This window comes from Vicia villosa, linkage group LG4, assembly GCF_029867415.1.
Source record: "Vicia villosa cultivar HV-30 ecotype Madison, WI linkage group LG4, Vvil1.0, whole genome shotgun sequence".
NCBI lineage: Eukaryota > Viridiplantae > Streptophyta > Magnoliopsida > Fabales > Fabaceae > Vicia > Vicia villosa.
Genome location: NC_081183.1, coordinates 121,682,576 through 121,707,986, shown reverse-complemented (window position 1 = coordinate 121,707,986; position 25,411 = coordinate 121,682,576). Strand labels below are relative to the sequence as shown.

General features: G+C 37.1%; 2 protein-coding genes across 2 annotated transcripts; one reads left to right on the top strand and one right to left on the bottom strand.

Annotated features, from left to right (window-relative positions):
• The first annotated feature begins 1,047 nt into the window (after positions 1 to 1,047).
• On the top strand, positions 1,048 to 6,834 carry LOC131597762 (uncharacterized). The gene is made up of 4 exons (XM_058870438.1): positions 1,048 to 1,312; positions 1,376 to 1,577; positions 1,687 to 1,962; positions 5,799 to 6,834. The coding sequence occupies exons 1-4, from the start codon at positions 1,048 to 1,050 to the stop codon at positions 6,604 to 6,606; spliced, it is 1,551 nt and encodes a 516-aa protein (XP_058726421.1). The 3' UTR covers positions 6,607 to 6,834.
• A 4,797-nt stretch (positions 6,835 to 11,631) lies between these two features.
• Positions 11,632 to 12,798, bottom strand: LOC131597761 (uncharacterized). The gene is made up of 3 exons (XM_058870437.1): positions 12,427 to 12,798; positions 11,956 to 12,258; positions 11,632 to 11,856 (listed from the first exon to the last, which is right to left on the bottom strand). Exons 1-3 carry the CDS (start codon positions 12,796 to 12,798, stop codon positions 11,632 to 11,634), a joined length of 900 nt encoding a protein of 299 aa, XP_058726420.1.
• Between the last annotated feature and the right edge of the window lie 12,613 nt (positions 12,799 to 25,411).

Genomic DNA, 25,411 nt, shown 5'->3' with positions numbered 1-25,411 from the left:
ACCTCGATGTATTTCTTAACCGTCATTTAGAGAAACGATTGTGGCGTAGGCCTCGATGTGCGTTCTCTAAATATGCAAAACAAACTCTTTTTGGTATGATCTAAGTCACAAACAAATCTCCCTTAAAAAACACCAACCAAAAACACTCAAAACACTAATAAATGGTCAGATTTAAAACAAAGTAAGGAAGTGATGCGAAGCCTTGTAGTGGGTCTTCGTCATCATGGAATTACCCTTAAAAGATACAAACCAATTCTCTCTTCCCTCTTTTCTTAAGGGCATTGTTATCTCCGCTCCATTGCATCCTAGGCTGTCCCCTTATGCAAGAGCGCGAGCGTTAACTCCGCCCAACTAAAAAACACAAAAACAAACAGAAAATCGTGAGCCGGGCTACGGTAACTCTGATTCCTGAAAAGGATACGTAGGCAGCGGGGTAGGGCCCGTGCGAGTACAATTCTTTATTTTCCCTACATTTTGCATTCATTTCGCATTTAGACATAGACATAGTTATACACCCTTTAGATAGAAACAAACATAGGTGGATACCATCGAGTACGATGGGCGCGAGGGGTGCTAATACCTTCCCCTCGCGTAACCGACTCCCGCACCTAGATTCTCTGGTCGCAAGACCCTGTTCCTTCCTTTGTTAGGTTTTCTGATATTCCTTTCCCTTATGGGATAAATATATTGGTGGCGACTCTGTCCATTTTTCGCGAGCGTGCGACAGTAGTGCTTAAGGTAGAAAAGCTATCTGCAAATCTATACATTCTTATGGGAGAGACGTTTCAAGAGGGTGATGTGTCAGTTGCATCAACTAGTCAAGAAAACTCAACGACAATGTGGCATCGCAGACTAGGCCATAAGTCAGAATAAGGCTTGAAAGTTCTTGTAGAACATGATCTCTTACCCGGGCTCAAATCAGTAAGTTTACCATTATGTGAGCATTGTGTAGTAAGCAAACAACATAGGTTGAAGTTTGATAGATAAACTACTAAGAGAAAACACATACTTGACTTAATTCATTCTGATGTGTGGGAGTCACCGCAAATGTCCATGGGAGGAGCAAAATATTTTGTATCATTCATTGATGATTACTCTAGGAGATTATGGGTAAACCCTATCAAGAAGAAGTCATATGTGTTTTCAACATTCAAGCATTTCAAAACACTAATTGAGCTTGAAATTGGAAAGAAGATTAAGTGCATGAGGACAAATAATGGAGGAGAATGTACAGACGGTGATTTTTTAGCATTCTGCAAGGAAGAAGATATAATGAGACAATTTACAGTTGCTCATACGCCTCAGCAGAACGGTGTGGCGGAGAGGATGAATAGAACTCTCTAAGAAAGGACTAGAGCTATGATGTGAACTGCAGGATTAGCTAAGTTGTTCTGGGCAGAAGTCGTGAAAACTGCATGTTATGTGATAAATAGATCGCCATCAACATCAATTGGTTTAAAGACTCCTATAGAGATATGGAAAGGAAATCCAGCTAATTATTCTACTCAACATATGGTTGGATGTCCTGTGTACTCAACATATTTTCTTCTAACCGGAGATGGAGAACCATCAACCTTGTAAGAGGCTATGAGTTGCTCAAATGATTCTTTATGGATGGCAGCAATGCAGGAAGAAATGGAAGCCTTACATAGAAATATGGCATGGGATCTTGTTGTACTTCCATAGGGTCGGAAAGCCATCGGCAACAAATGGGTCTATAAGATTAAGCGTGATGGTAATGATCAAGTGGAAAGATATTGTGCAAGACTGGTGTTTAAAGGATATGCTCAAAAGGAAGGAATTGATTAAAAATGAAATATTCTCTCCGGTGGTTAGACTTACCACTATCAGAGTAGTTTTAGCTATGATTGTTGCTTATGATTTACATCTCGAACAGTTAGATGTAAAAACTTCTTTTCTTCACGGAGAACTTGAAGAAGAAATATATGCTCCAACCAGAAGGTTTTGAAGAAAAAGGAAAAGAAAACTTGGTTTGCAGGTTGACCAAATCTCTGTATGGTTTAAAGCAGACGTCGAGGTGTTGGTACAAGAGATTTGATTCCTTCAGTATTAGCCTTGGATACAACAGGATGATCTCGTATCATTGTACATATAACAAGAGGTTTGAGGAAAATGTTTTCATCATTTTGTTTTTGTATGTTTATGACATGTTGGTTGTACGCCCCAACAAAGATCAAGTCCAAGAATTGAAGGCACAATTGGCTAGGGAGTTTGTTATGAAGGACTTGGGACCTGCAAACAAGATTTTAGGGATGCAAATTCACCGAGATAGAAAATATAGGAAGATTTGGATTTCTTAAAGAAATTATCTACAAAAAGTTTTGCGGCACTTCAACATGCAAGACTGTAAGCCAATATCTACCCCACTTCCTATCAATTATAAATTATCTTCAAGTATGAATCCTAGCAATGAAGCGGAGAGGATGGAAATGTCTCGAGTACCATATGCATCAGCGGTGGGAAGCCTTGTGTATGCCATGATATGTACAAGGCTAGATGTAACACCCGTTTTCTAACCCCAAATTATAACATACAATTCACAGAGTAAGCGTGCATAAAGGAAAAAGGGCGCTACATATAAACATTCATAATATGCAAAGGTCATATTATAACACAATGATGTAAATCTCATGCTTCCATACAGTATGCATAAACGCTTGCGGAAAGCAAAAGAAGTGCTATCACATAATTTCAATGAATATATACCATACTATATTCATATACCAATTCAAGTAACATATTCAATTATTCCAATAATAAAACCAAATTCAAATCTAGGGAACTTAGCCTTTAACAACATATCCAAAGTATCGATCCAATACATACAAGATAGCAATATCCAGACATAAGCATAAGTCAAATAAACCCCCAAGTGTTACATGATCAGAGCATATGACTCACTACCTAATCAAACAACAAACTCAGGAGCTCCTCGGCTAAATCCTCAGACAAGCTACTACTCGCCCGAACCTGCACGTTACCAACAAAGGGCAACATTCAAAAAGAAGGGTGGGACTTCAAATTATTATAGAAAACATAATAATGGGAAATTCAAAACACAACAAGAATACATTCCACAATTCATCACTCTTCTCGAAACATGCATTCATACACCATATATCAATTATCACACAAAGAAATCACATTGATACAACAACAATCACATAGCATACAATGTGACTCAAATATAATAAATGTGACTCAATGCATGTGGTACCATGTGAACCCAATGTTTCACTACTTTCCGATTCAATATCTAGAATTCAAGCCACGCTTCCAATCCGAACAAGACCAAAGCCACGATTGTGAACCCAAAGTTTCACCGCCTATGTTTCAAAGCCAACAAATGTGAACCCAAATTTTCACCGCCTATATTTCAAAGTCAACCAATCGTGAAAACAAAGTTTCACCGCCTATATTTCAAAGCCAACCATGAATGCATGTAGAATATCTCAACACATATGCAATTAAGATTATCCAAACAAATCTTAACGTACCACATACCACAATAATTTATACATCAAATTATCCACCAATTGTACAAGATTCACATACCAAATAAAATTACATCAAAGCACAACAACTATCATATATTCAATCACAAACATCATGAATATCTTGCCACATATCATGCCTACAATTGTTATTCACCACATACCAAAACATAACGCACATAAAGACAATTACATGTTATTTCACACACCAACATCATAATTAATAAATCAAGTGCCAATAAATTCTATCCTGTAATATAGATAATTACATTAGCTTTCTAACGCTACGAATGGCGCATAAAACGGAGTTACGAATCAAAAGTTATGAACATTTGAAATTTTCTCAAAACAGGACACATTTGCCCGGCGCACACATTGGCTCGCCCGGCACTCTGTGGCAGAAACTTGCCACCCTCTCGCACGACAAAGACATGTAGGCGCTTGCCCAATAAATCAACTCGCTCGCCCGGCGCTCTGCACCAGAAACAGAAAAATGCTGATGCGTTTTCAGCATTCCAACACCAAACCAAGTCCGATTTTAACACAACAAAACTCATTCCAACAGCAAATTATCAGATATTACGGGTTCCTATTTATTTTTCTAGTTATAGATCATCCATACAACACATTGAACATGAACAAATTACAAAATCACATTGATTTCTCATAAACCCTAACATTTAACATTTCATGAAATTGAAAGATGAAGAGATTGCATAACAAACACATTACCCAATCATGTAACATATATTAACTTGGATTCTAACTCTTACCTCTATACAAAACTCCTCAAATCTTCAAGAAATCTCACAAATCCTCTTCTCTCTTCTACTCTCTTCTATTCCTCTTGCCAAAGTTATGAGAAATAAAATGACCTAACTCTTACTATATCTTTTCTCTAATTTGGGCTTAACTCAAATATTACCCAACCTTATTTAACTAATTAGGCCCAATAACATATCATCTCATTAATAGCTCTAGTGACCAAATAGCACAAATACACATATATTCAAATATTCAAATAACCATTATACCACATAATAATTAATTAGAAACAAATAATAATAAAAGCACCAATTAACTAATTAATAAAATAGCTAATAAAATTGGGATGTTACACCAGACATTGCACAGGTAGTGGGAGCGGTCAGTCGATTTATGGCGGATCCTGATAAAGAGCGTTGGGGGTGCTGTTAAGAGAATCCTGAGATATATAAAAGGAACCTCAGATAGCGCATCAGCAAGATAGCGCATAAAGACCCCCCATACTGTCCACCGACACCTTTTTCAAACAAGATAGCGCATAAAGACCCGGAAACTCCTCACACAACTAAGCAAGATAGCCACCGACACCTTTTTTCTTAGAGATTAATCTAGATTTTGTGAGGGATTTAATTGAGTTTTTTTATTTAATTTGTTTTCTTTTTCCATATGTGGATTATTTATTTATTTACAATACAGAAAATAATATTTATTATAGGGACTAACATTTGTGATGTACGAAAAACAAACAAAAAAGCAAATAAAATTGTCTTTGGAAAAAAACTCTCACACAAATATCGAATGTAAATTCAATTTTGATGCCCATAGAATGATTAAAGTCCAAATCCTGTAAGAAAATATACAACACAGTTACTACATACCTTGAATTCTTCTTAGGCTTATATTTAGTCGGGTTTTATTACTCAAATCAATATATTTTTTTTTTTTGAAAGCAAGAGATTATATTAGAACTAACAAGATTCGAGATTACATCCCACAAAAGGGCCGAAAAAGAAAATTACAAACCGATTGGAACCTAACATAAGTAAAACAATGGGTTATTGCTAAACTCATAAAAGTTATAATTGGAATGAGTAATTTTCCCTATGAACGACCATCTCTAAACGAGTGCCTTACAACTCCAAACGACATCCCTCGAATTCCAAGTACCGTCGTTGAAGACAATTTCGTTCCTTCGCAACTCAAATCAATATTACACGTTGTACTAAAATAATAAACTACTAATTAATTATTAATTGTATTATAATTAGTCTTTTTATAATTAAATTATTATTAGTCATAGGATATTACACGATGTTCAAAAATAAATAAAATAATTAATTAGTAATTTTATAATAATTAGTCTATTTTTTTAATCAATAATAATTAGTCATTGAATATTACACGTTGTACTAAAATAAATAAACTAATTGACTTTAAATTGTATTATAACTAGTTTTTTTTTAACTAAATTATTATTGGTCACTGAATATTACACGATGCACCAAAATAAATAAATAGATTTGAATTCCAATTCATTTTGGGCTTTGCAAGTGAGGAGTATAACCAAGATGGGAAAGGCAACGGAAATTTCAAAGAAACTTGGGATGTGGAATACTTTGGCCCAGATAAAGTGAAAGAGTTCAAGAAAAATAATCCAAATGTAAAGGTGGTGATAAGCATTGGAGGTCGTGATGTTGAAACTCCATTCTTTCCTGCTGAGGAAACTCTATGGACTAGGCAGGCTGTAAATTCACTCAAAGTGCTCATCGGAAAATACAACAATGAAAGCGGCAACATAATTGATGGCATTGACATTAATTATGAAACTATCAAAACTAGTAATGACTTGTTTGTTAAGTGCATAGGTGAAGTTATAACAAAACTCAAGAATGATGGTAACCTAAATATTGATGTGGTGTCCATTGCTCCATCTGAAAAAAACGAATCCCACTACCGTGATTTGTTTTATGCAAACAGTGCCAATATCAATTGGGTTGACTACCAATTCTACAATCAAAAAAATATTGTATCCACGGTTAAGGACTTTGTAGTGATCTTTGACAATCTAATCAAAGGCTACCCTCCTCAAAAAGTGCTTCCCGGAATTAGCACCGACCCGAATGACACTAAGGATAATAAGATATCACGAGAGATTTTTATTGCCGGATGCATACAGCTCAAAAAACACTCAAAACTCAATGGTGTTTTTCTCTGGAACGCAAATGACTCTGCACATCCCCCTCCTGGTGAGCACGAACCTTTTGTTGTAGAGCATAGCTTGCAGGACCTCCTCACCAAATCAGTTGAGCAGTTACTCGATCGCTAGATGTATCTGGCGAGTAATGAATCTTTCATTTATAGGTCAAGCATCATAAACTATACAATATAGAGCTAGATCCTATGTTCTAAGCTCTATATGATTTAGTCTTTTTTATATATATGTTAAATAAGACCTATGTGTGCTACTTATTTCATGTGTGTATTTGTATTATGTTGTATGTGTGGAGAATTTTATTTCTCATGTATTAATGAATGTGTTTGTAGTAGCACTTAATAATAAGAAGCAATTATTTTCCTTTTCTTATAGAAATTACATCATATCTCTAGTTACTTGTTTTATTTTATGTTTTATGTGAGATATTGGATCGAACTCTATTATTGTCGAAGAATAGCTTTTTGGTTCGACAGGATTAAGCATGAAGTCGAAGGTTGTTCACATGCTGGTGTCGAAGATGCTAGGGTTGTTAGCATGTTAAATTAGGTTTAGTGTTTCAACCCTAATTTGGTAAGTTAGTTTGTTTATTAAGTTGGCTCATGTAATGGGCCTTGTGGAAAAAGCCCAATAGTTAGTGTAACACCCCAAATTCTACCCGAAAATTATAATGCGGAAAATATCAGAGTATTTAAAAATTTCAAACAACACATTGGAGTATCACATATCGACTTAAAACTTCAACTTGTGTTTCATTCACAATGATACATAACATTCGAATTAACTGTCAACTATCAGCTTTATTCAACTAAAACAACTTGGAAGTATAAAAAGTAATTCATAGTATTCAACTTGGGTTCAACGATTATAATGACAACAACTAAATCATAACCACATAGAAACGACAATATGAATATCCCCCCGAGTGCTACGTATCAGAGCGACACACCAACATGACTCGATGAAGCGACAAATTCCCAAAGCTATACTTGAGTACCTGCCCATTTCCCATGGTAGGGGAAACATCAGCAACAAGGGTGAGATATCAAACTATATAAATAGGATCATGATAAATCATATATTAGGTAAAGAATATAAATGAATCACTGCCTCACACAACATCAACATAAACATCACAAAGAACATCATAAATGAATAGTCATGATATCAACATATAAACATATTCAGCAAGTCATCATATAAGAATCATCAACAAGTCAACACATAGGCATCTTCAACAACTCAACATATCAGCATCACAATGCATAAACGATAACTTCAGCCAATAACAACTGACAACGACTCAAATGCGACTCAACTGTGCATATGCATGTGGTACCAATCGGAGCTTCAGCTCCCGTCACCAATTGCCCAATTCAGAGGCACAAGGCATAAGCCTTCATCACTAGTTTGCCAATCCAGGCCGTCATAGAGTATGCATATGAAATGTGACTCGACAAACAAGATAATACAACATACTCATGTTGAATAGTATATTCAAGGCAAATATTTTTAAATCGTATCCACAGAGATTGGGTGATATTACCGCCGTTCTATAGTTACTATTATTTTAAGTTTGAAAGGTAATAAAGTTGTTTTGTTTTGAATCGCTATTTGTTCTAATCAAGACAATTGTAAGACAATAAACTAAAACTTGTTTCAATAATAAAAGAATGAGAAGATTGGTTTGGTTTCACTACCCCTATCTTCTATGTGACTTTAACAACAAATGCATAACTTCATTAATGGTGAAATGCTCTAGTATCCTCCCAACAATGGTTATGTCTAAACAAAATTGTGAAAGTTAATATATTAATCTTTAGATGATCTCTCACTCTAACTATCAATATACTAATCTTGATTGTTTGATACAAATAGAAAAGTAGCAAATAAATCTATCTCTAGCATTTATTCACTATTTGATAAAATGTTGTAGACCAAGACTTGAAATATATTTCTCAATCATAAATCAAATCTAAATATAAAAGATAAAACAACAACATTCATCCATTTCAATACCAATGAAGTTCATACAAATGTGCTAGAGAAAATACATAGTTAACAAGGATAGCTACTACCTCCAATCTTGTCAAAGAGGGATTTAGCTACTCATCACCATGGTTGACAGCAAGAAGAATGAAGAAGAAGCTAAGAACATCAATCTCTCACAAAGTTGTTCTTTTCTCTCCCAAAACCCTAGCCTCAATGTTTGGTTCACAATAGGATAGCATGTTCTAATTCCCCTTTTTTATCTCCCTAAATAACCCCTAATTCGTACTAACTTTTCCTATTCAAAAGATAAGCCCATTTCTCATGACAAGTGGCAACAAAGTAAAAGATAAAATTCTGCAGCGCAGTGTTTGCGGGGCAAACAATGTTTGCGGGGCAAACAGTGAAATTCAAAACTGGACTTGTTCAGCATCTAGCAGTTGGCGGCGCAAAGGATGTTTGCGGGGAAAATTGGCCTCATCAACACTTCTTTTGCTATTCCAAGTCTTCAAGTAATTCCTCTTTGCTTCCATGATCTTCAAAACTTTAAAAACGCTACAAAACTAACAAACATGTGAAATAACAATTCAAATAAACTAAAATGAACAAAATTGCAAAATTATTAAATTGTATGAATAAAAGTGTGATTATTGAGTAAAAAGTGGTTAAAGGGACCAAAAACAATATATGAAAATTAGTACTATTTGGTCCCTAACAACTCTCCCCAACTTACCATTTTGTTTGTCCCTAAACAAAAATTCACAAGAGTAGCAAGAGCAATGCACAAGAGAATGATGACAAGGTAACCGAACACTCAAGTGGCTCAAAAGTATAAGTCCTTTCAAAGTACACTCACCACAATGCTAAAACAAAGCATGAGAAAGAATGATGGCAAAGTGCAAATTATTATCAAGAAATTCCAAAAGAGACATGTCAAAATTGAATCAAACCTACACACACATCATAGTAATGATGAATACAAGAGGGTTTACTTTCACTCATCCGGGCATTTAAATTAACAACAACTCAAATCATACGTTCACCATAACAATTTCAAAAATTATGTGCAAAGTGAGAATCAAGAGGGCTTTTATAGGTTGTAGTGCGGCTTGGGTTACAAAGAAAGGATTTTATTAGAGGGAATTTAATTAAAAAGGCCTATCCTAAGGGAGCATTCCTATCAATTCACTTAACAACAACACTTGTTTGAATCCCCTTTTCTTTCTTTTCTTTTTCTTTTTTTTTTCATTATTTTTCAACAACACATAACGAAAACGATTTTTTTTTTTTGCCCCATAATTTCAAAATGTGTTGTTCTTTTCTTATTACCACAAAACTCCTAAGTACCACTTTTTCATTTGTTTTTCAATCAACTCTCCCCAACTTTAGGATTCAAACCATATTAGATACAACAATGCTCCCTACATAGACATAGGCACAAGGCAAAATTGCAACCATTGCGGTTGAAGGTTTCAATGAAAAAAGAGATTAGGATTCACATACAAAACATATTTAGTAATCACATAAATCCTAATATAAGCTCAAAGGGGTTGACTAAGAATCACTCCTCACAAGGTTAATTGATTTAGCTTTTTGGTCAAGTGGTTTTTCTCAAATTCAAACAATGCCTCTATCACTTTCACACTTTTCAAAAACAAGAAATATGCATGGTTTAGCATCATAAAAATGAGTTGAAATAAATTCAGGTATCCCGCATTTAGTGTACAATGGAAAGTTTCCTCACTTGGCTAAGTTCTAAATTTTGATTCAAAAATGACATGTGACTCAAGAAATTTATGCTAAGCAGTTTGCACACACCATCAACTAACCATATTAAGTCTAGTGAGCGATAAAGTGTACCTTAATTTTCCTTGATACCGGTTCTCATCATTGCCACTCGAAGTGTTCACAACATCAACTCTTGTCCGTGCCAATTGATTCCTCAAGCTTCCTTTGTACAAGAACAATTAACAAAACAGAAATTGGAAAAGTTGGGCTAATCACTTTCCACCAAAACACACAATTAAACTACAATACTAACAAATGCAATTTTAAAGATGTTCAAATGGTGAAACGAGAGCCACCATAAAGTACATAATTAAAAACCAAAAAGTGAAACCATAAATAAATAAAACAAAACAGAATTAAGACTAAAATAAAAATAAAAATAAACTAAAAAAATTGCTACAACACTACTTCAATCCTCTTCTTCATCACCACCACCAATTGTCCCGATCACATCCTCCAATTTATCGTCCTCATTTTCGGTACCGTTGCCTCCTGCACCCCCCATGAAAAGTGGCCTGCCCACAGGCCAATTTGCGTATGCATCATACTCTGCTTCCAAGGAATGTGGGTGAAGATAGGGTATTAGAATGGGAGATGAGTTTAGTGAGGACGAGAGCGGTAGAGTCAGAGGAGAGAAGTAAAAATAAAAGATAAAAATAAAAAAACTAGGTTAAAATAAAAGCTAATTTTTTTTTGTACTGAAGTGTTTGCGGGGCAAACAAGAAAAATTTTCTTTGTAAAATTGGCTTACTCACTATTTGTGCTCTGTTTGCGGGGCAAACAATGTTTGCGGGGCAATCACTGATGAAAATTTCTTTTTCAAAATTGGCTGACCTGTTTGCGGGCAAACACCTGTTTGCGGGGCAAACAGGAGAAATTTTCTTTGTAAAATTGACTTGTTCTCTGTTTGTGCTCTGTTTGCGGGGCAAACAATGTTTGCGGCGCAAACAGACTTAAACTTTTAAAAATTGCCAAATTTTACACTAATCCTTCACTTCCTTTCAAAAACAGTTACTAAATAACTTTGAAAAAAAAACTCAAAAAGCATAATAGAATTCACTTACGACGTTGGGTTGCCTTCCAACAAGCGCTTTGTTTAACGTCGTTCGAGCTCGACGGTTTGATGATGCATCAAGGTTCGACGAGAGAAATGACACACCATCACGGCTTGCTTATTTATCGTGGTAGACTTTGAGTCTTCGTTCCTTTACAGTCCAGCTTTCTTGTGTTTTAGGGTCCTCCACCACAATGGATCCATAGTTTCGCACCTCTTTCACAACAAATGGCCCCGACCACTTTGACTTTAACTTGCTAGGAAAAACCTTGAGTCTTGAATTGCACACAAGCACCATTTGTCCAACTTTAAAGTTTTTGTGATGAGTCTTTCCCCTCATGATTTACCTTGTCCTTGTCCTTGTGAAATTGATTCTCCACCTCAATGATTTCTCCTTTTTCATCATCGATTCGGAAGTTGTCATGTTCATCCTTAGGAGGCTTCATAGACTCAAAAAGAGTAAAAATTACCTCTTTATCTTGCACCCTCACTTTCATAATCCCATCATCAATATCAATCATCATTCGGGTGGTCTTCATGAATGGTCTTCAAAGTATTAATGGCACATCACGATCCTCCTCCATGTCGACTACCACAAAATCAACCGGGAACAAAAATTTGTCCACCTTTACCAGCGTGTCTTGTACAACTCCATATGGTGAAATTATAGACTTATCGGCTAGTTGCAAAGTTATCATGGTGTGTTTCATCTCAATGTTCCCCAATCTCTTGACAACGGATAAAGGTATTAAATTGATGCTAGACCCCAAATCAACCAAAGCATTACTAATGTAGTTACCTCCAATGGTGATCGGTAAAATGACTCGTCCAGGATCAGCTTCCTTTCTTGGGGGAGTTTTTTGAATAATTGCACTACAATGAGCATCAAGCACAACCGTCTCTTCATCCGTGTACTTCTTTTTCTTTGTGAGCATCTTCTTCATGAATTTAGCATACTTGGGCATTTGCTCCAATGCTTCGGAAAATGGAATATTTATGTGAAGTTGTTTAAATATATCCATAAATCGAGCGTAGCGCCTTGCGTCTTCCTTCCTTGATTGCACATGCGGGTAAGGTAGATGTTGGAGAGGAATTGTGCTCACATTCTCATTTCTCTTTTTATTCCTCTTCACTTTTTTGTCATTTTTCTCTCTTTCTTCTTTTTCTTTCTGCTCTTTTTCAACTAATTCTTCCTCTATCTTCTCCTCACTCTTTTCTACCTCATTTTCAATTGTCACTTCCTCCTCTTCAACTATTAATTCCTCCTCATCTTCCACTATAACCTCTTCATTCACGCCGTTATTCACCTTCCTCCCACTTATTGTAACAATGGCTTTGCAATGTTCCTTTGGATTGGTTTGGGTGTTGGCGGAGAAGGATGCCCCCGTTTGTTGCTCGGACAATTGCTTTGCAAGTTGACCCACTTGATTTTCTAGATTCTTTATGGCTGCTTCATTACTCCTTTGATTAGCCATGGATGCTTGCATGAATTGTGTAAGAGTGTCTTCCAATTTTGAGCTCCCACCTTGAGATTGTTGACCTTGACCTTGAGGGTTTGGACTTTGATAAGGACTTTGATGTTGATAGTGTTGATTGTTGAATCTTGAAGGTTGAAATCCTTGGTTGTTTCTTTGGTAAGGATTGTTGTGAGGTGGAGGTTGCCTTTGATACCCTTGATTTTGATTGTTGACATAATTCACTTCTTCACCCTCGGGAGGAGGACAAAACCCGGTCGGATGGTCACCTTGACAAAGTTCACAACTTGCTACGTGAGAAGTCATTTGCATCCCATGAATTTCTTTCATTTGTTGTGGGAGCTTCGACATTTGCTTGGTGAGTAACTCAACTTGTTGAGAGAGAATCTTGTTTTGAGCAAGGATGGCATCATTAGTGTTTAATTCAAGAACACCTGGCTTTCTTTGTGATGGACTCCTATCATGTTGAGTTTGGAGATCATTGAGTGCCATACGATCAATTATCATTATTGCATCCTCCGTGCTTTTTGACATTAAAGATCCACCCGCGGTAGCATCCAAAAGTGTCTTGTGCACCGGTTGAAGTCCATTGCGGAAGATGTGAATTTATGTGAGATCATCAAAACCATGACCCTTGCATTTTCTAAGCATGGATTTGAATCTTTCCCAAGCATTATTTAAGGACTCGTTGCTTCCTTGATTGAAAACCGCGATTGCCGTTTTGGCCTCCATGAATCGGGATTGAGGAAAATATCGTTCTAAAAATTTTTCTTCCAATAGATTCCAATCCGTCATCACATTTGGTAATTGATCAAGATACCATTCTTTGGCTTTCCCAATTAATGAGTGTGGAAATAGTTTCTTGAACAATGATTCTTCATTCGCCGCATCGACTCCCGTTGAACCCGCAATCTCATAAAATTTGGTGAGATGTGCGAAAGGATCCTCATGATCCATTCCGGTGAATGGATTTGCATAAACAAGTTGAAGGATTCCGGTCTTCATCTCCGTATTTGCTCCACCTTGTGCATTGCGTGCAAATTGGGCGGTACGTCTTGGACTATTGGCGGACATTTCGGTTGGAACAACACCCGCCATGTCTCCTTCAAAAGTGTCTACAACTACTTCTTCAATTTGATAGTTAGAAGAAGTAGATGCCTCTTCTCTTTGTCGCTTCTCTTGAGCTAACTTCCTTCTTCTTCGTGTCTTGCTATTGAGCTTTCGAAGTGTTCTTTCAATTTCGGGATCAAAATGAAATTGCTCTTCAGTAGCTTTTTCTCGCATACACAAGAATCTACAAAACTAGCAAACCAAGTGAAACGCACAAGAATTAAGAATAAAGTAACAAACTTAAAACAATGAACTATTGCAATGCTTGCAATATCAAATGCCAATCCCCGGCAACGGCGCCAATTTGTTGAATAGTATATTCAAGGCAAATATTTTTAAATCGTATCCACAGAGATTGGGTGATATTACCGCCGTTCTATAGTTACTATTATTTTAAGTTTGAAAGGTAATAAAGTTGTTTTGTTTTGAATCGCTATTTGTTCTAATCAAGACAATTGTAAGACAATAAACTAAAACTTGTTTCAATAATAAAAGAATGACAAGATTGGTTTGGTTTCACTACCCCTATCTTCTATGTGACTTTAACAACAAATGCATAACTTCATTAATGGTGAAATGCTCTAGTATCCTCCCAACAATGGTTATGTCTAAACAAAATTGTGAAAGTTAATATATTAATCTTTAGATGATCTCTCACTCTAACTATCAATATACTAATCTTGATTGTTTGATACAAATAGAAAAGTAGCAAATAAATCTATCTCTAGCATTTATTCACTATTTGATAAAATGTTGTAGACCAAGACTTGAAATATATTTCTCAATCATAAATCAAATCTAAATACAAAAGATAAAACAACAACATTCATCCATTTCAATACCAATGAAGTTCATACAAATGTGCTAGAGAAAATACATAGTTAACAAGGATAGCTACTACCTCCAATCTTGTCAAAGAGGGATTTAGCTACTCATCACCATGGTTGACAACAAGAAGAATGAAGAAGAAGCTAAGAACATCAATCTCTCACAAAGTTGTTCTTTTCTCTCCCAAAACCCTAGCCTCAATGTTTGGTTCACAATAGGATAGCATGTTCTAATTCCCCTTTTTTATCTCCCTAAATAACCCCTAATTCGTACTAACTTTTCCTATTCAAAAGATAAGCCCATTTCTCATGACAAGTGGCAACAAAGTAAAAGATAAAATTCTGCAGCGCAGTGTTTGCGGGGCAAACAATGTTTGCGGGGCAAACAGTGAAATTCAAAACTGGACTTGTTCAGCATCTAGCAGTTGGCGGCGCAAAGGATGTTTGCGGGGAAAACTGGCCTCATCAACACTTCTTTTGCTATTCCAAGTCTTCAAGTAATTCCTCTTTGCTTCCATGATCTTCAAAACTTTAAAAACGCTACAAAACTAACAAACATGTGAAATAACAATTCAAATAAACTAAAATGAACAAAATTGCAAAATTATTAAATTGTATGAATAAAAGTGTGATTATTGAGTAAAAAGTGGTTAAAGGGACCAAAAACAATATATGAAAATTAGTACTATTTGGTCCCTAACAACTCATCACAATCACATATCGTCACGAGGCATAAGCCTATATCACAATCAATTACCATCTATACGAGGTAATTCACGTCACCATAATATTTCATCTTCACTTAGTCACAAAATCATCATCACAAATATATACAACATCATGTATTACAAATCATCACAAAACATCGTCATGTTTCGACACATCATCGCAATTATATAACTTCGCATATAAACAAGTCATTACATATATATCCTCATGCTTCGGCATATCACAACAAACATACAATTTCGTGTATAAACAAAATCGTCACAAACATACAATTCGCATGTCACCAAGATTATTACAATTATCATCATGTTTCGGCACATCGACACAATTACTCGATTTCACATATTAACAAAGTCATCCAAATCAAAACCACAATTTTCGATCAATTCGTAAGATAATCTCAACATGCTAATTTATCAAGTAAACGGAACCAGCTTGCAATTTATCAACTAATTCAATTAGACATAATATTATTTATCAAGACAACGTCATTGGCATAGCAATATATTATTCTCAACATAAATATTCAACCAAATCACGATTACGGTCAAATTCTCAAGATACCGTAATTTACCGATAAACCGAATAATTTATCCAAGTCTAAGTATATTCCAATTAATTAGAATTATTGAAAGTAATTCTACTATTTAATTTAATCAACCGATTAATGTCACACTATATTAATTCCAATTTCATTATATTTTATTCCTAAAATTTGTGTCAATTTCCATCACAAAACCAACATTTATTTATAAAGGATATTTAAATCAAACACAATTTCGGTCGATTCGTAAAATATCGCAATTTCAACAAAATAACACCACCACGTTAATCTACTAATTAAACTTAGCTACCACGTAAATTTTCATCAAATTTTGAACAACTAATTATACCGCTTAATTCGGCTATTTCGATCAAACGAGACTGTTTTATTTCCTACTCTAACATACTACTGTTTCCAGTTTAATCATTTTCTATTTCATTACCAACTTCTAGTATTTTACTGTTTTCATCATATATCATTTCATATTTATGATTCTTCTCCACATGTAACATACCATTATATATATTATTAAGTTACAATATAAAGCATGAATAGAGAAATTACAGAACAAAATATGAACAAAATGAAAACAGAACCGCAGCAGCACATTCCAACAGCATAAAATGAAATAGTAAGTGGCTTAGGTGGGGTTTTCATTTTCAATTTGCATCATTTAAATCATTATAATATATATTCTATATACACAGTAAAGAAAATAAGACACAATAATGCTGGTCATTAAGGTTCACGCACAGAATAGCAACAAAATGAAACAGCAACAACAAATAAAATTAACACCAAACAATAACTAATCTATACCCTAAACCCACATAAAATCCATCATATTCTCATTTAGGTAGTAAGAATCCCCCTTACCTTGGATTGAGTGCAGCTCTAAGAAGTTTCAATGAAAAATTTGATAAAAATAACACTTTAGAGCAACACTTTAGGTCTCCTTCTTCTCCTCTGCATAACCCTAGCCCCCTTTTCTCCTTTCTTTTTCTTCTTCTTCTTTTTCCTCGGTTTACTCTTTCCTCTTTCTATACTAAAACTATAAAAGTGATACCACCACTTAATCACTATTTCATAATGGGCCTAATAAAATACACTCCTTAATACTTAAATATACCACAACAAAGCCCAATATTATTTCTACACTCAATGTAAAAATAATACTTCCAATTTTACTCCATTAAAATAAAATCCGATTTTTTTAATATACCGACTTATTACTAATGCCTCATATTTCCGGACTAATCTCAATTACTCGGAAAATTCCCAAAATGTCAGATATTAGCTCATTAATATTTCTAATACTAAAAATATTAGAATTTCCAATTAAATGTCGATCCGCTATCCCGAACTAATACTGACTAAATCGTCCCAAAACGCGAAAATTTCAATAAACATCACAAATGTCTAAATTAAGCCAATAGTTATTTTTCCGGGCGTTACAACTATCCCCCACTTAGGATATTTTCGTCCTCGAAAATTCGCCCAATACAACCATCCCTAACATCGCGTCCTCATCCACTTTCTTATTCTCAAGTTGCGCTTGGCAACACTCCGACTATTACTTTTCCGATATATTTGTATCTCAACACGACTTGAATCCAAAACTCATACGTAATTCTCCCAATTATCCTTGTAACATAATCGTGACTAGCTTGCCAATCATTTCAGCGATATCTTGGAACAACATCTTACAACATAGCAACAACTTTCTCTCGCTTATACTTGACGATACAACATTGCTTCATCATCGCAACAACATACTCAACACCGATACACATATACAATTCTTATTTCCATACTCAAGTGTCATCCACTAACGAAGTACCATCAACAACATTACTGTAACAACGACAAAAGTATCATAATACCAACCTGATAACATAACTTGACTAATAACCACACAACTCATCATCGATCCACAACTTACAAGAACATCCTAATTCAATCAGCATTATTCACAAGAAAACACAATACATCTGACACATCATGCTCCAGCTGCGCGACTCTGATCATCCATCTTAATTCACTGTCCTTATTAGAGTTTCTATCAACTTATATGATTCACAAGCTTCAACCAAGTTTCAGACTTTCTTCAGCATCCATCACCTCACGCACCATTAAGACAATAAGAAAAGTTTATAACATCCCATACAATTCCGTCTACTATCAACAAGAGATTAAGGGTGATCAAGTCCTCAATTTGTCAATAGACAGCCGACAATCATAATGGAGTATAACCATCATTACCAACAACAACAGTGTTCCTTCAGGAATTGAACTTACATCACCAAAATACCATACTTCAACAACTTGCAAAACTATCCGAACCTGCTAACACTGACGTCTTGTAGCTACTTACTAAAACACCTCTGACGATACATTAGAACAAAATTTCTTCACACCAATATCAACACTTCTTATCATTGAAATCATACTTATCTCTTCGCATTTCCGACTCTTACTCGCGATCCATAACGTTTCAACAACTTTGACAGCTTCTACCACAGTTTCAATCACTTATCAATAATCCTACACCAAGGCCTACAATAATACTTCACTTAATTGTTGTTCCTTCGTCAACAGCTTAAACAGGACTACTTACACAACAACATGCTCGGCTTAACTTTGTTTCGGACAATTGCGACAATAACTGTTTATATTCAACATGCTTCACTTCTACTATATCCATAACACTCCTATAAGGTAGAGTATAGTCTCACCTCTTCGTAGGCTCAAACGGTACGTCAATCCGACATTCGAAGCTCAAGATACAATTCTCCGACGTTATCCGAAATACAAACATCAACGTCATGCTGCGATAATCCTTATGATATCTCTCAAAATCTTCAAATAACACACTTGGTCTTAAAATTTCTCCTCAACAAACCTTCGAATTGCTTCTTCAATTCACTCATCTCTGACGCTGACGTCCTGTGCAATACCAACGCACAAGTCCGTTTTCCAAGGACAAGCGTAACCGCTAACTTCACCTCTTTCCAACACCATCTTGTCACAAATAAATCTACTTACAGTTGCGGAATCCATTCTTGTATTAAAATTCACCTTGTTATCTTTCTAACGCTTCAAATCGGATATACGACAATCACTTATACGAGTCCAACATAAAATCCACCACAACTTCATCACTCTATCACTTTTCCAACACCGGTACCTTTCACAAGACTTATTGCAATGACAACTTCATAGTTCATCCACAATGCTGAACACAAAAACTTTCTAAATTCCATCTTCCAGGATTTATTCTTGGTACTTAACGGTTACCTCCCAAAACATCACGAGTTTGCACCATACTTGCAAATCAAAAACTGCTACACTGATCCTCATCCTTCGAAGAGTAAATGTCATCAATTCTTGATCATTCTCCTTCTACCGACGCCCCTAACTTGTTAAACAAACAAAACCTTGGATCCATGTCAACAAGCTCCAACAATACTTACACTGTCTCCTTAAGCAGTACATTGTGTCGCTACCGCAAAAATTAACAGAGTCGCCACTAACATATTTATCCTGAAAAGGAAGGGAATGCCAGCAAACCACAAAACAAAACAACGGTCTCACGACCAGAGAAAAAGGGTAAGGGAGTCGGTTACGCGAGGGGAAGGTGCTAGCACCCCTCGCGCCCATCGTACTCGATGGTATCCACGCCTGTGTCTAAACCTATGGGTGTGTATCAAATCTATGCTAATCTGGACTAAAATGAATGCAGAATGTAGGGAAAAGAAAGGATTGTGCTCGCACGGGCCCTACCCCGCTGCCTACGTATCTGTTTTGCAGAATCAGAGCTACCGTAGCTCGGCTAAATAGTTTCTATTTGTTTTATGTTTTTTAGGTGAACGAGTTACATTCACACTCCGCTGCTCGACCTTTGGAGACTTATGCTGGGAATGGAGCGGAAATAACAAGCTCTTAAGAAAAGAAAATCAAAGAGTGTGGTTTGTGTTTTAAAGAATGCATGAGGAGAACCTAAGCTAAGGGGGAAAGCTTGCTACCTAATGTTATCATACAAAGGGTACAAGTCTAAGCTAAACTAGCAACCTACGAGGAAAAGGGGAAGCACGCAAGAATATCACACAAACGAGCATCCGCTCGTAAAGCAAACAAACCAACGGTACTGACCGAGTGGTAGAAAAGCGGTCCCGCCATAGCCAAGGGGAGCAGCTCAACCCAAGTCAACCAAGCATTAGACCTCGTGAAAATGATCGGGCCATAGACAAGAGGGCGGACCCCTCTCAGCAACCAAGCCGTCACGGATCGTAAAGGAAAACGGTGCGTGCGTACACCGAGCTTCAACGTCGAGCGACGCGAGCTATTGGAAAGGCGGGGGTCCGGCTACATGAACCCTTTTCCTGACATACTCGATAACAAGATCTTGTGCAGGTTCAGAAGCGAGCAACGCGTAGCGTGCGCTTACTGAACAGACTCGATGAGACTAGGCGGGGGTTGATTGCTAACCCTTTCCGCGTGCCTTCCATGAGGACTTAACGGAGTGCCATATAGGACTTATTACACCGTGACTCCCTGCCTTAAAGCACAAATGTAAACACACCAACAAAAATAGAGCCTCTTTCGAGGGCTTGGCCAGATGCATGTCTAAGTCCTACTTCTCATGTTATAGGATGATGCGGAAAGCGGTAAAAGGGACCAGGAGACATAAAATGAAACGGGAGACAATACCGAACGGATAGCAAATCCGCAATGAGCTAGCAACGCAAGCAGAACTAAGAAACTTCACGTAATCTAACATCCAGCAAAGCCAGGAGTCCAGCACAAGTGTCAAAGCAATGCAGTGTGAAAGTAAATCACAACCGCTATGCGGTGCGTATCAAACACAACCACACAAGCAACCTGCAAGGGAAACACAATCCAGACAATACAGGAATATACATCTCAATGAATGAGAGATCGGGTGAATCGCATCGGGAATAAGTACGTGTCCCACAAATAAAGTGGAACACGACGCAAGTCAAGTCGCACCGGAAGAGAATTCGTGTCCCACAAATAAAGTGGAACCCGAAGTAAATGAATCGCAATCAAAGGCTCTTTCGAAGTACCTCGCACATCTCAGCAAACAAATCAGTAATAACAAGGAGACACGCACCCGCCATAGAAAATAATAGAAGTTAAATTCTAAGTAAATTCTAAACAAAAGTCTAACAAGATTAAATTGTTTTTTATGACATTTTTATCTAAAAAAAATATAAAATCAAAAATTAAATCTAACATAAAAATCATGGAGTCAGGGGGTGTTTATTGCAGAAATAGTGGTGTAAAGAGTAGCTAGAGCGCAGGCCCACATATTGATGGCCCAAGGTGATTTTACTATGCAAGCAAGGCAGGGGTGCATGGTCTCATGGTAGTGTATGATAGCAATTCGTGAATGCAAGGCCCAAGGAGTGTTTTCTTTCGGCCAACAAAAAAGGGATGTTGCAAGGCCTGGGGGTGTATGAACAGTAATCGCATAGCAGTCCCAAAACTATTGATCCAATTGCACTTATTTTCAGATTGGATTATTCAGATCTCTATGTTAATTATCAATTATTCATTAAACTCAATTAACACACTTAATCTAATTCCTAATTAATACAAAGAAAGAGGATTAGGTTAGAAACAAGTGGACCTTCACTTTTGACTCTCAGCTTCTTCCTCTTCTCGTGAGAACGCGGCGCGGTGGCCGACTCCCTCTCATCTCGTGACCGACGGAGGTGTGGCGGCTGGAGGTGGCGCCGGTAAGCTTCAATCGCTTCGGACAACTCATCTCCTTCCCGGTCATCTCTCTCGATCTCTCCCCGTTCAATCTCTCATCTCAATCTCTCTTCCGCTTAACTCGAACTCAACCTCTCCGATTCAATCTCTCGCTCGATTCCAGGTACTAATCTTCAACCTATGTTTGATTCGGTTCCTCTTAGCCTCGGAGTTCTTCTTCGATCCTCTTCTATTTTCTTTTCAGATTTGTTGTGGTGACCGTGGTTGTTATTGTTATTGTTCGCAGCGATGCAGAATCGTGTTGATGATGAAGTGTTGTTGTTGCTTCCGAGAAGAAATCACGAAGATGAATATTGATAACGACTGTGATGCGGTTCTTGCGATGATTTGCAGATGAAGGTGATGTTGTGATTGTTGCATAATCGTTTTTGCAGGTGAAGGCGTATGCCGAAAGCGTTGATCGACGTCGAAGCGGTGGAGTTGTTCTTGAAGATTATTGCAGATGGAGACAAGATTGAAGAACTGTGTTGATGTGTAAGATGATGATTACGCTGCGGATAGTTGATGATTGAAGAATTTTGTGAAGGTTTCTATTTATCGATTTCAGTTTGTGAATTCCTCTCCTATGTTTTCTGCAGAATTTTGTGGTGAATCCAATGGTGGAATCTTGGCATCGAGAATTGAAGATGTGAGATTATGGATTGAAGGTTCTTTTATGGTGAATCGGTGGTGAGATTGAAGAATTGATGAATGAAGAGTATCAAGATTAATGGTTGAAGATGGATCGTGAAGAGCTCGAAGTTTGTTACCTTTCTGTTATCGGTTTTCTCTTTTCCGGTCATTGATTTTTGATCTCTCCTCCTCCCGTTTTCTGTTATGAATTTCCCTTGTATGCAGCTGTGCTGAAGGGTTTGGTTCGGTCCCTTCTTCTTGAATGCAGGGGCGGTCTGTATGGAGTTAGCTGCCAGCGGATGGTTTTGATCATGAAGAAAACAGTAGATACCAAGTAGAGTCCATAATAGAAAGCTCTTGAAATGGACTCATGGAAGTCACTCAATTTTTCATAATATTTCTAGTAACTGATTTTGTAATGGATTGGACAATTGATTTTTTGTATAGTTTTGTAAATGGGCTTTTGTAATTTCTTGTAATGAACATGAACTTGGATTACATTTGTAATTGGAAATAACATGAATTGCTATGATTTAGAAATATACTTCAAGCCTTTGAACTTTGACGTTGAGTGAATGACATTTGAATGAATCTTGATTCCTCCCTTGGAAAGAATTTTGAACGAAACTTTGATTTAGATTACTTTGAATATTAATCAATAAACTCTAATCAAATCTCCATTTCGATGAAACTTGGTTCACTTGGTAAACCTTCACTTCTAAACTTCAATGACAACCTTGAATCCTTAACTTCAATTCTCAAAATACCAATTAAATTGTAATTGAAGTAACAAACATTTGATGAGAACCGCAAAGTGTATTGACCAAAGTAAGTGAACCAATCAATCTCCTATGCCACCACACTTGTATTTCAAAACACCACAACAACAATCCATTGAAGAAAGCCTCAACATATAAGCCAATTAATCCTCAATCGAACATCCACAAATTTAAGCACTCAGATGAGAAACCTTTTATTATTTTCTTGATTTTTTGGCCGACGAAATAAACGTCTTTGATAACTTATAGCACAAGAAAAGAGGGCAAATTTTGGGGTGCAACAGCTGCCCCTATTCAAACTTCTTGAACCTGACGAGTGAGAAACGAAAGTTTCGAACCGTTGAGGTGGAAGGAGATTGAATACCAAAATGAACTCGAAAATTTGCGCTCTTGATCAATAGAAGATTCCAACTTGTAATAAGAAGGAATGTACCACCCCGCAGGCAGGGAGAAAAAACTTCTATCGATCTAGATAATAAATATGTTCCAACTTGTGATAAGAGGGAACGGGCACCCACAGGCAGGGGAAAAACACTTCCAATGATCTGGGCATCAAGAGAAGGAACATCTCGACTGATCTGAATATCAGACGTAGCAGATGTCTCCGAACATGCATCGGGATAGATGTCTTAGGTCGATCTGGGAATCGAAGGAGATACATCGGTTGAATAGGACATCAACGGGTAATAGGTATCTCTGATCTGGGAATCATGATCTGGGAATCTGGGCAGACATCTCTTCTGATGCAATTAAATCATCAGGTAGATATTCCTACTAATCTGGGAATTAGTGGCTAGCTCCTTCGTAAGACCACAGGGATCCGGAGGCGGTTCCTTCAACTGAACTGGAAATCAGGATAGGAACAATATCTCTTCCGAACTGTGTACGCCGGGGAAAGAATGCCTTTAAACTGATCTGGACATGATGCTAGAAAATAAGTAGGACAATCTTCATCTGAATGAAAAAGTCAATCAGGCAAACATCTCCATCTGATCTGATGATATCAGTGGCTTTCTCCTTCGTAAGATCTTGGGAGATCCGGAGGCGGTTCCTTCAACTGAGCTGAATATCAGGATAGGAACAAATATCTTCCACCGATCTGGGGGCATCGGGAATAGGAATGTCTTTGAACTGATCTGAGCTATGCCAGAAAATAAGTAGAACAATCCTCTTCTAATTCAAAACATCAGGATAAGCGCCTATAATGACTAGGCGAATATTGCTCTCTGGGGAGCATTTGAATCTGGATGACTTTCCTGCAAAAAGAAACAGATATGATATGATTTATGCATGATGCATGTATGAATGTTTTATGGAGTAGTATTCCGAGAGTGGAAATGCTACACGCTTAGAGAATGCAATGCGAATGATGCATGATTCAAACGTTGCCTGGGGAAACAACGGAGGAGCACTGAATTGTTGAAGAAGTCCTGGAGAGAGTATGGAACTCTGCGAGGAGGACAAATTGAGTGACTAGAAGCCACAAGCTGCGAGCTGGCAAAGATGGATCAGAAATCTGCTGGAGACGATCAAATCTGGATGCGAGCTCTGTTTGGGGAACAAATCCTGCTTGGAGATAAGAACGTCCCACTTAACTGCTTGGGGAAGACCCTTGCAACTTCATTGGAGAAGCAAATTCTCGACACACCGGGGATGAGGAGATAAGAGCAAGTCATGGAGATAACTCTGATGAGGAGCAACCAACTTGCTTGTGTAGGACGCATTCCGCTGGGGAAATCCTTGACGGAAACAGATTATGCTGAGGATACATGTGACTCTTTGCTGAGGAAAGATTCACTGGGGAAGATGAATACTTCTGCATAACGATCCACTGAGGAGATAAGAGATCCGCTGGGGATAAGGAACTCGGCATAAGAACCTCTTGTTAAGACCACTCCACTGGGGAATAAGATGACTCTCTTGGGGGAAACAGGTCAATCTGTTGGGGAGAGAAACCTCTACTGGGGAGAAAATGAGGCATTCGGGCAATGGTACCTCATTAAGAGCCTGCTGGGGAATCTGATATCATTCAATCATGATTCAACTGGGGAGAAAATATTCCACCGGGGAATAAGACTTCCGAAGCACGGAGATTTCGTTGAAATATGCTTTGCTGAGGATATGAGAATCTTGTAACAAAGAAAACCTCATCTGGATGTACTCAGCTGGGGAATGAGAATCTCTCACTTGGATAAATTCGCCAACACATTGAG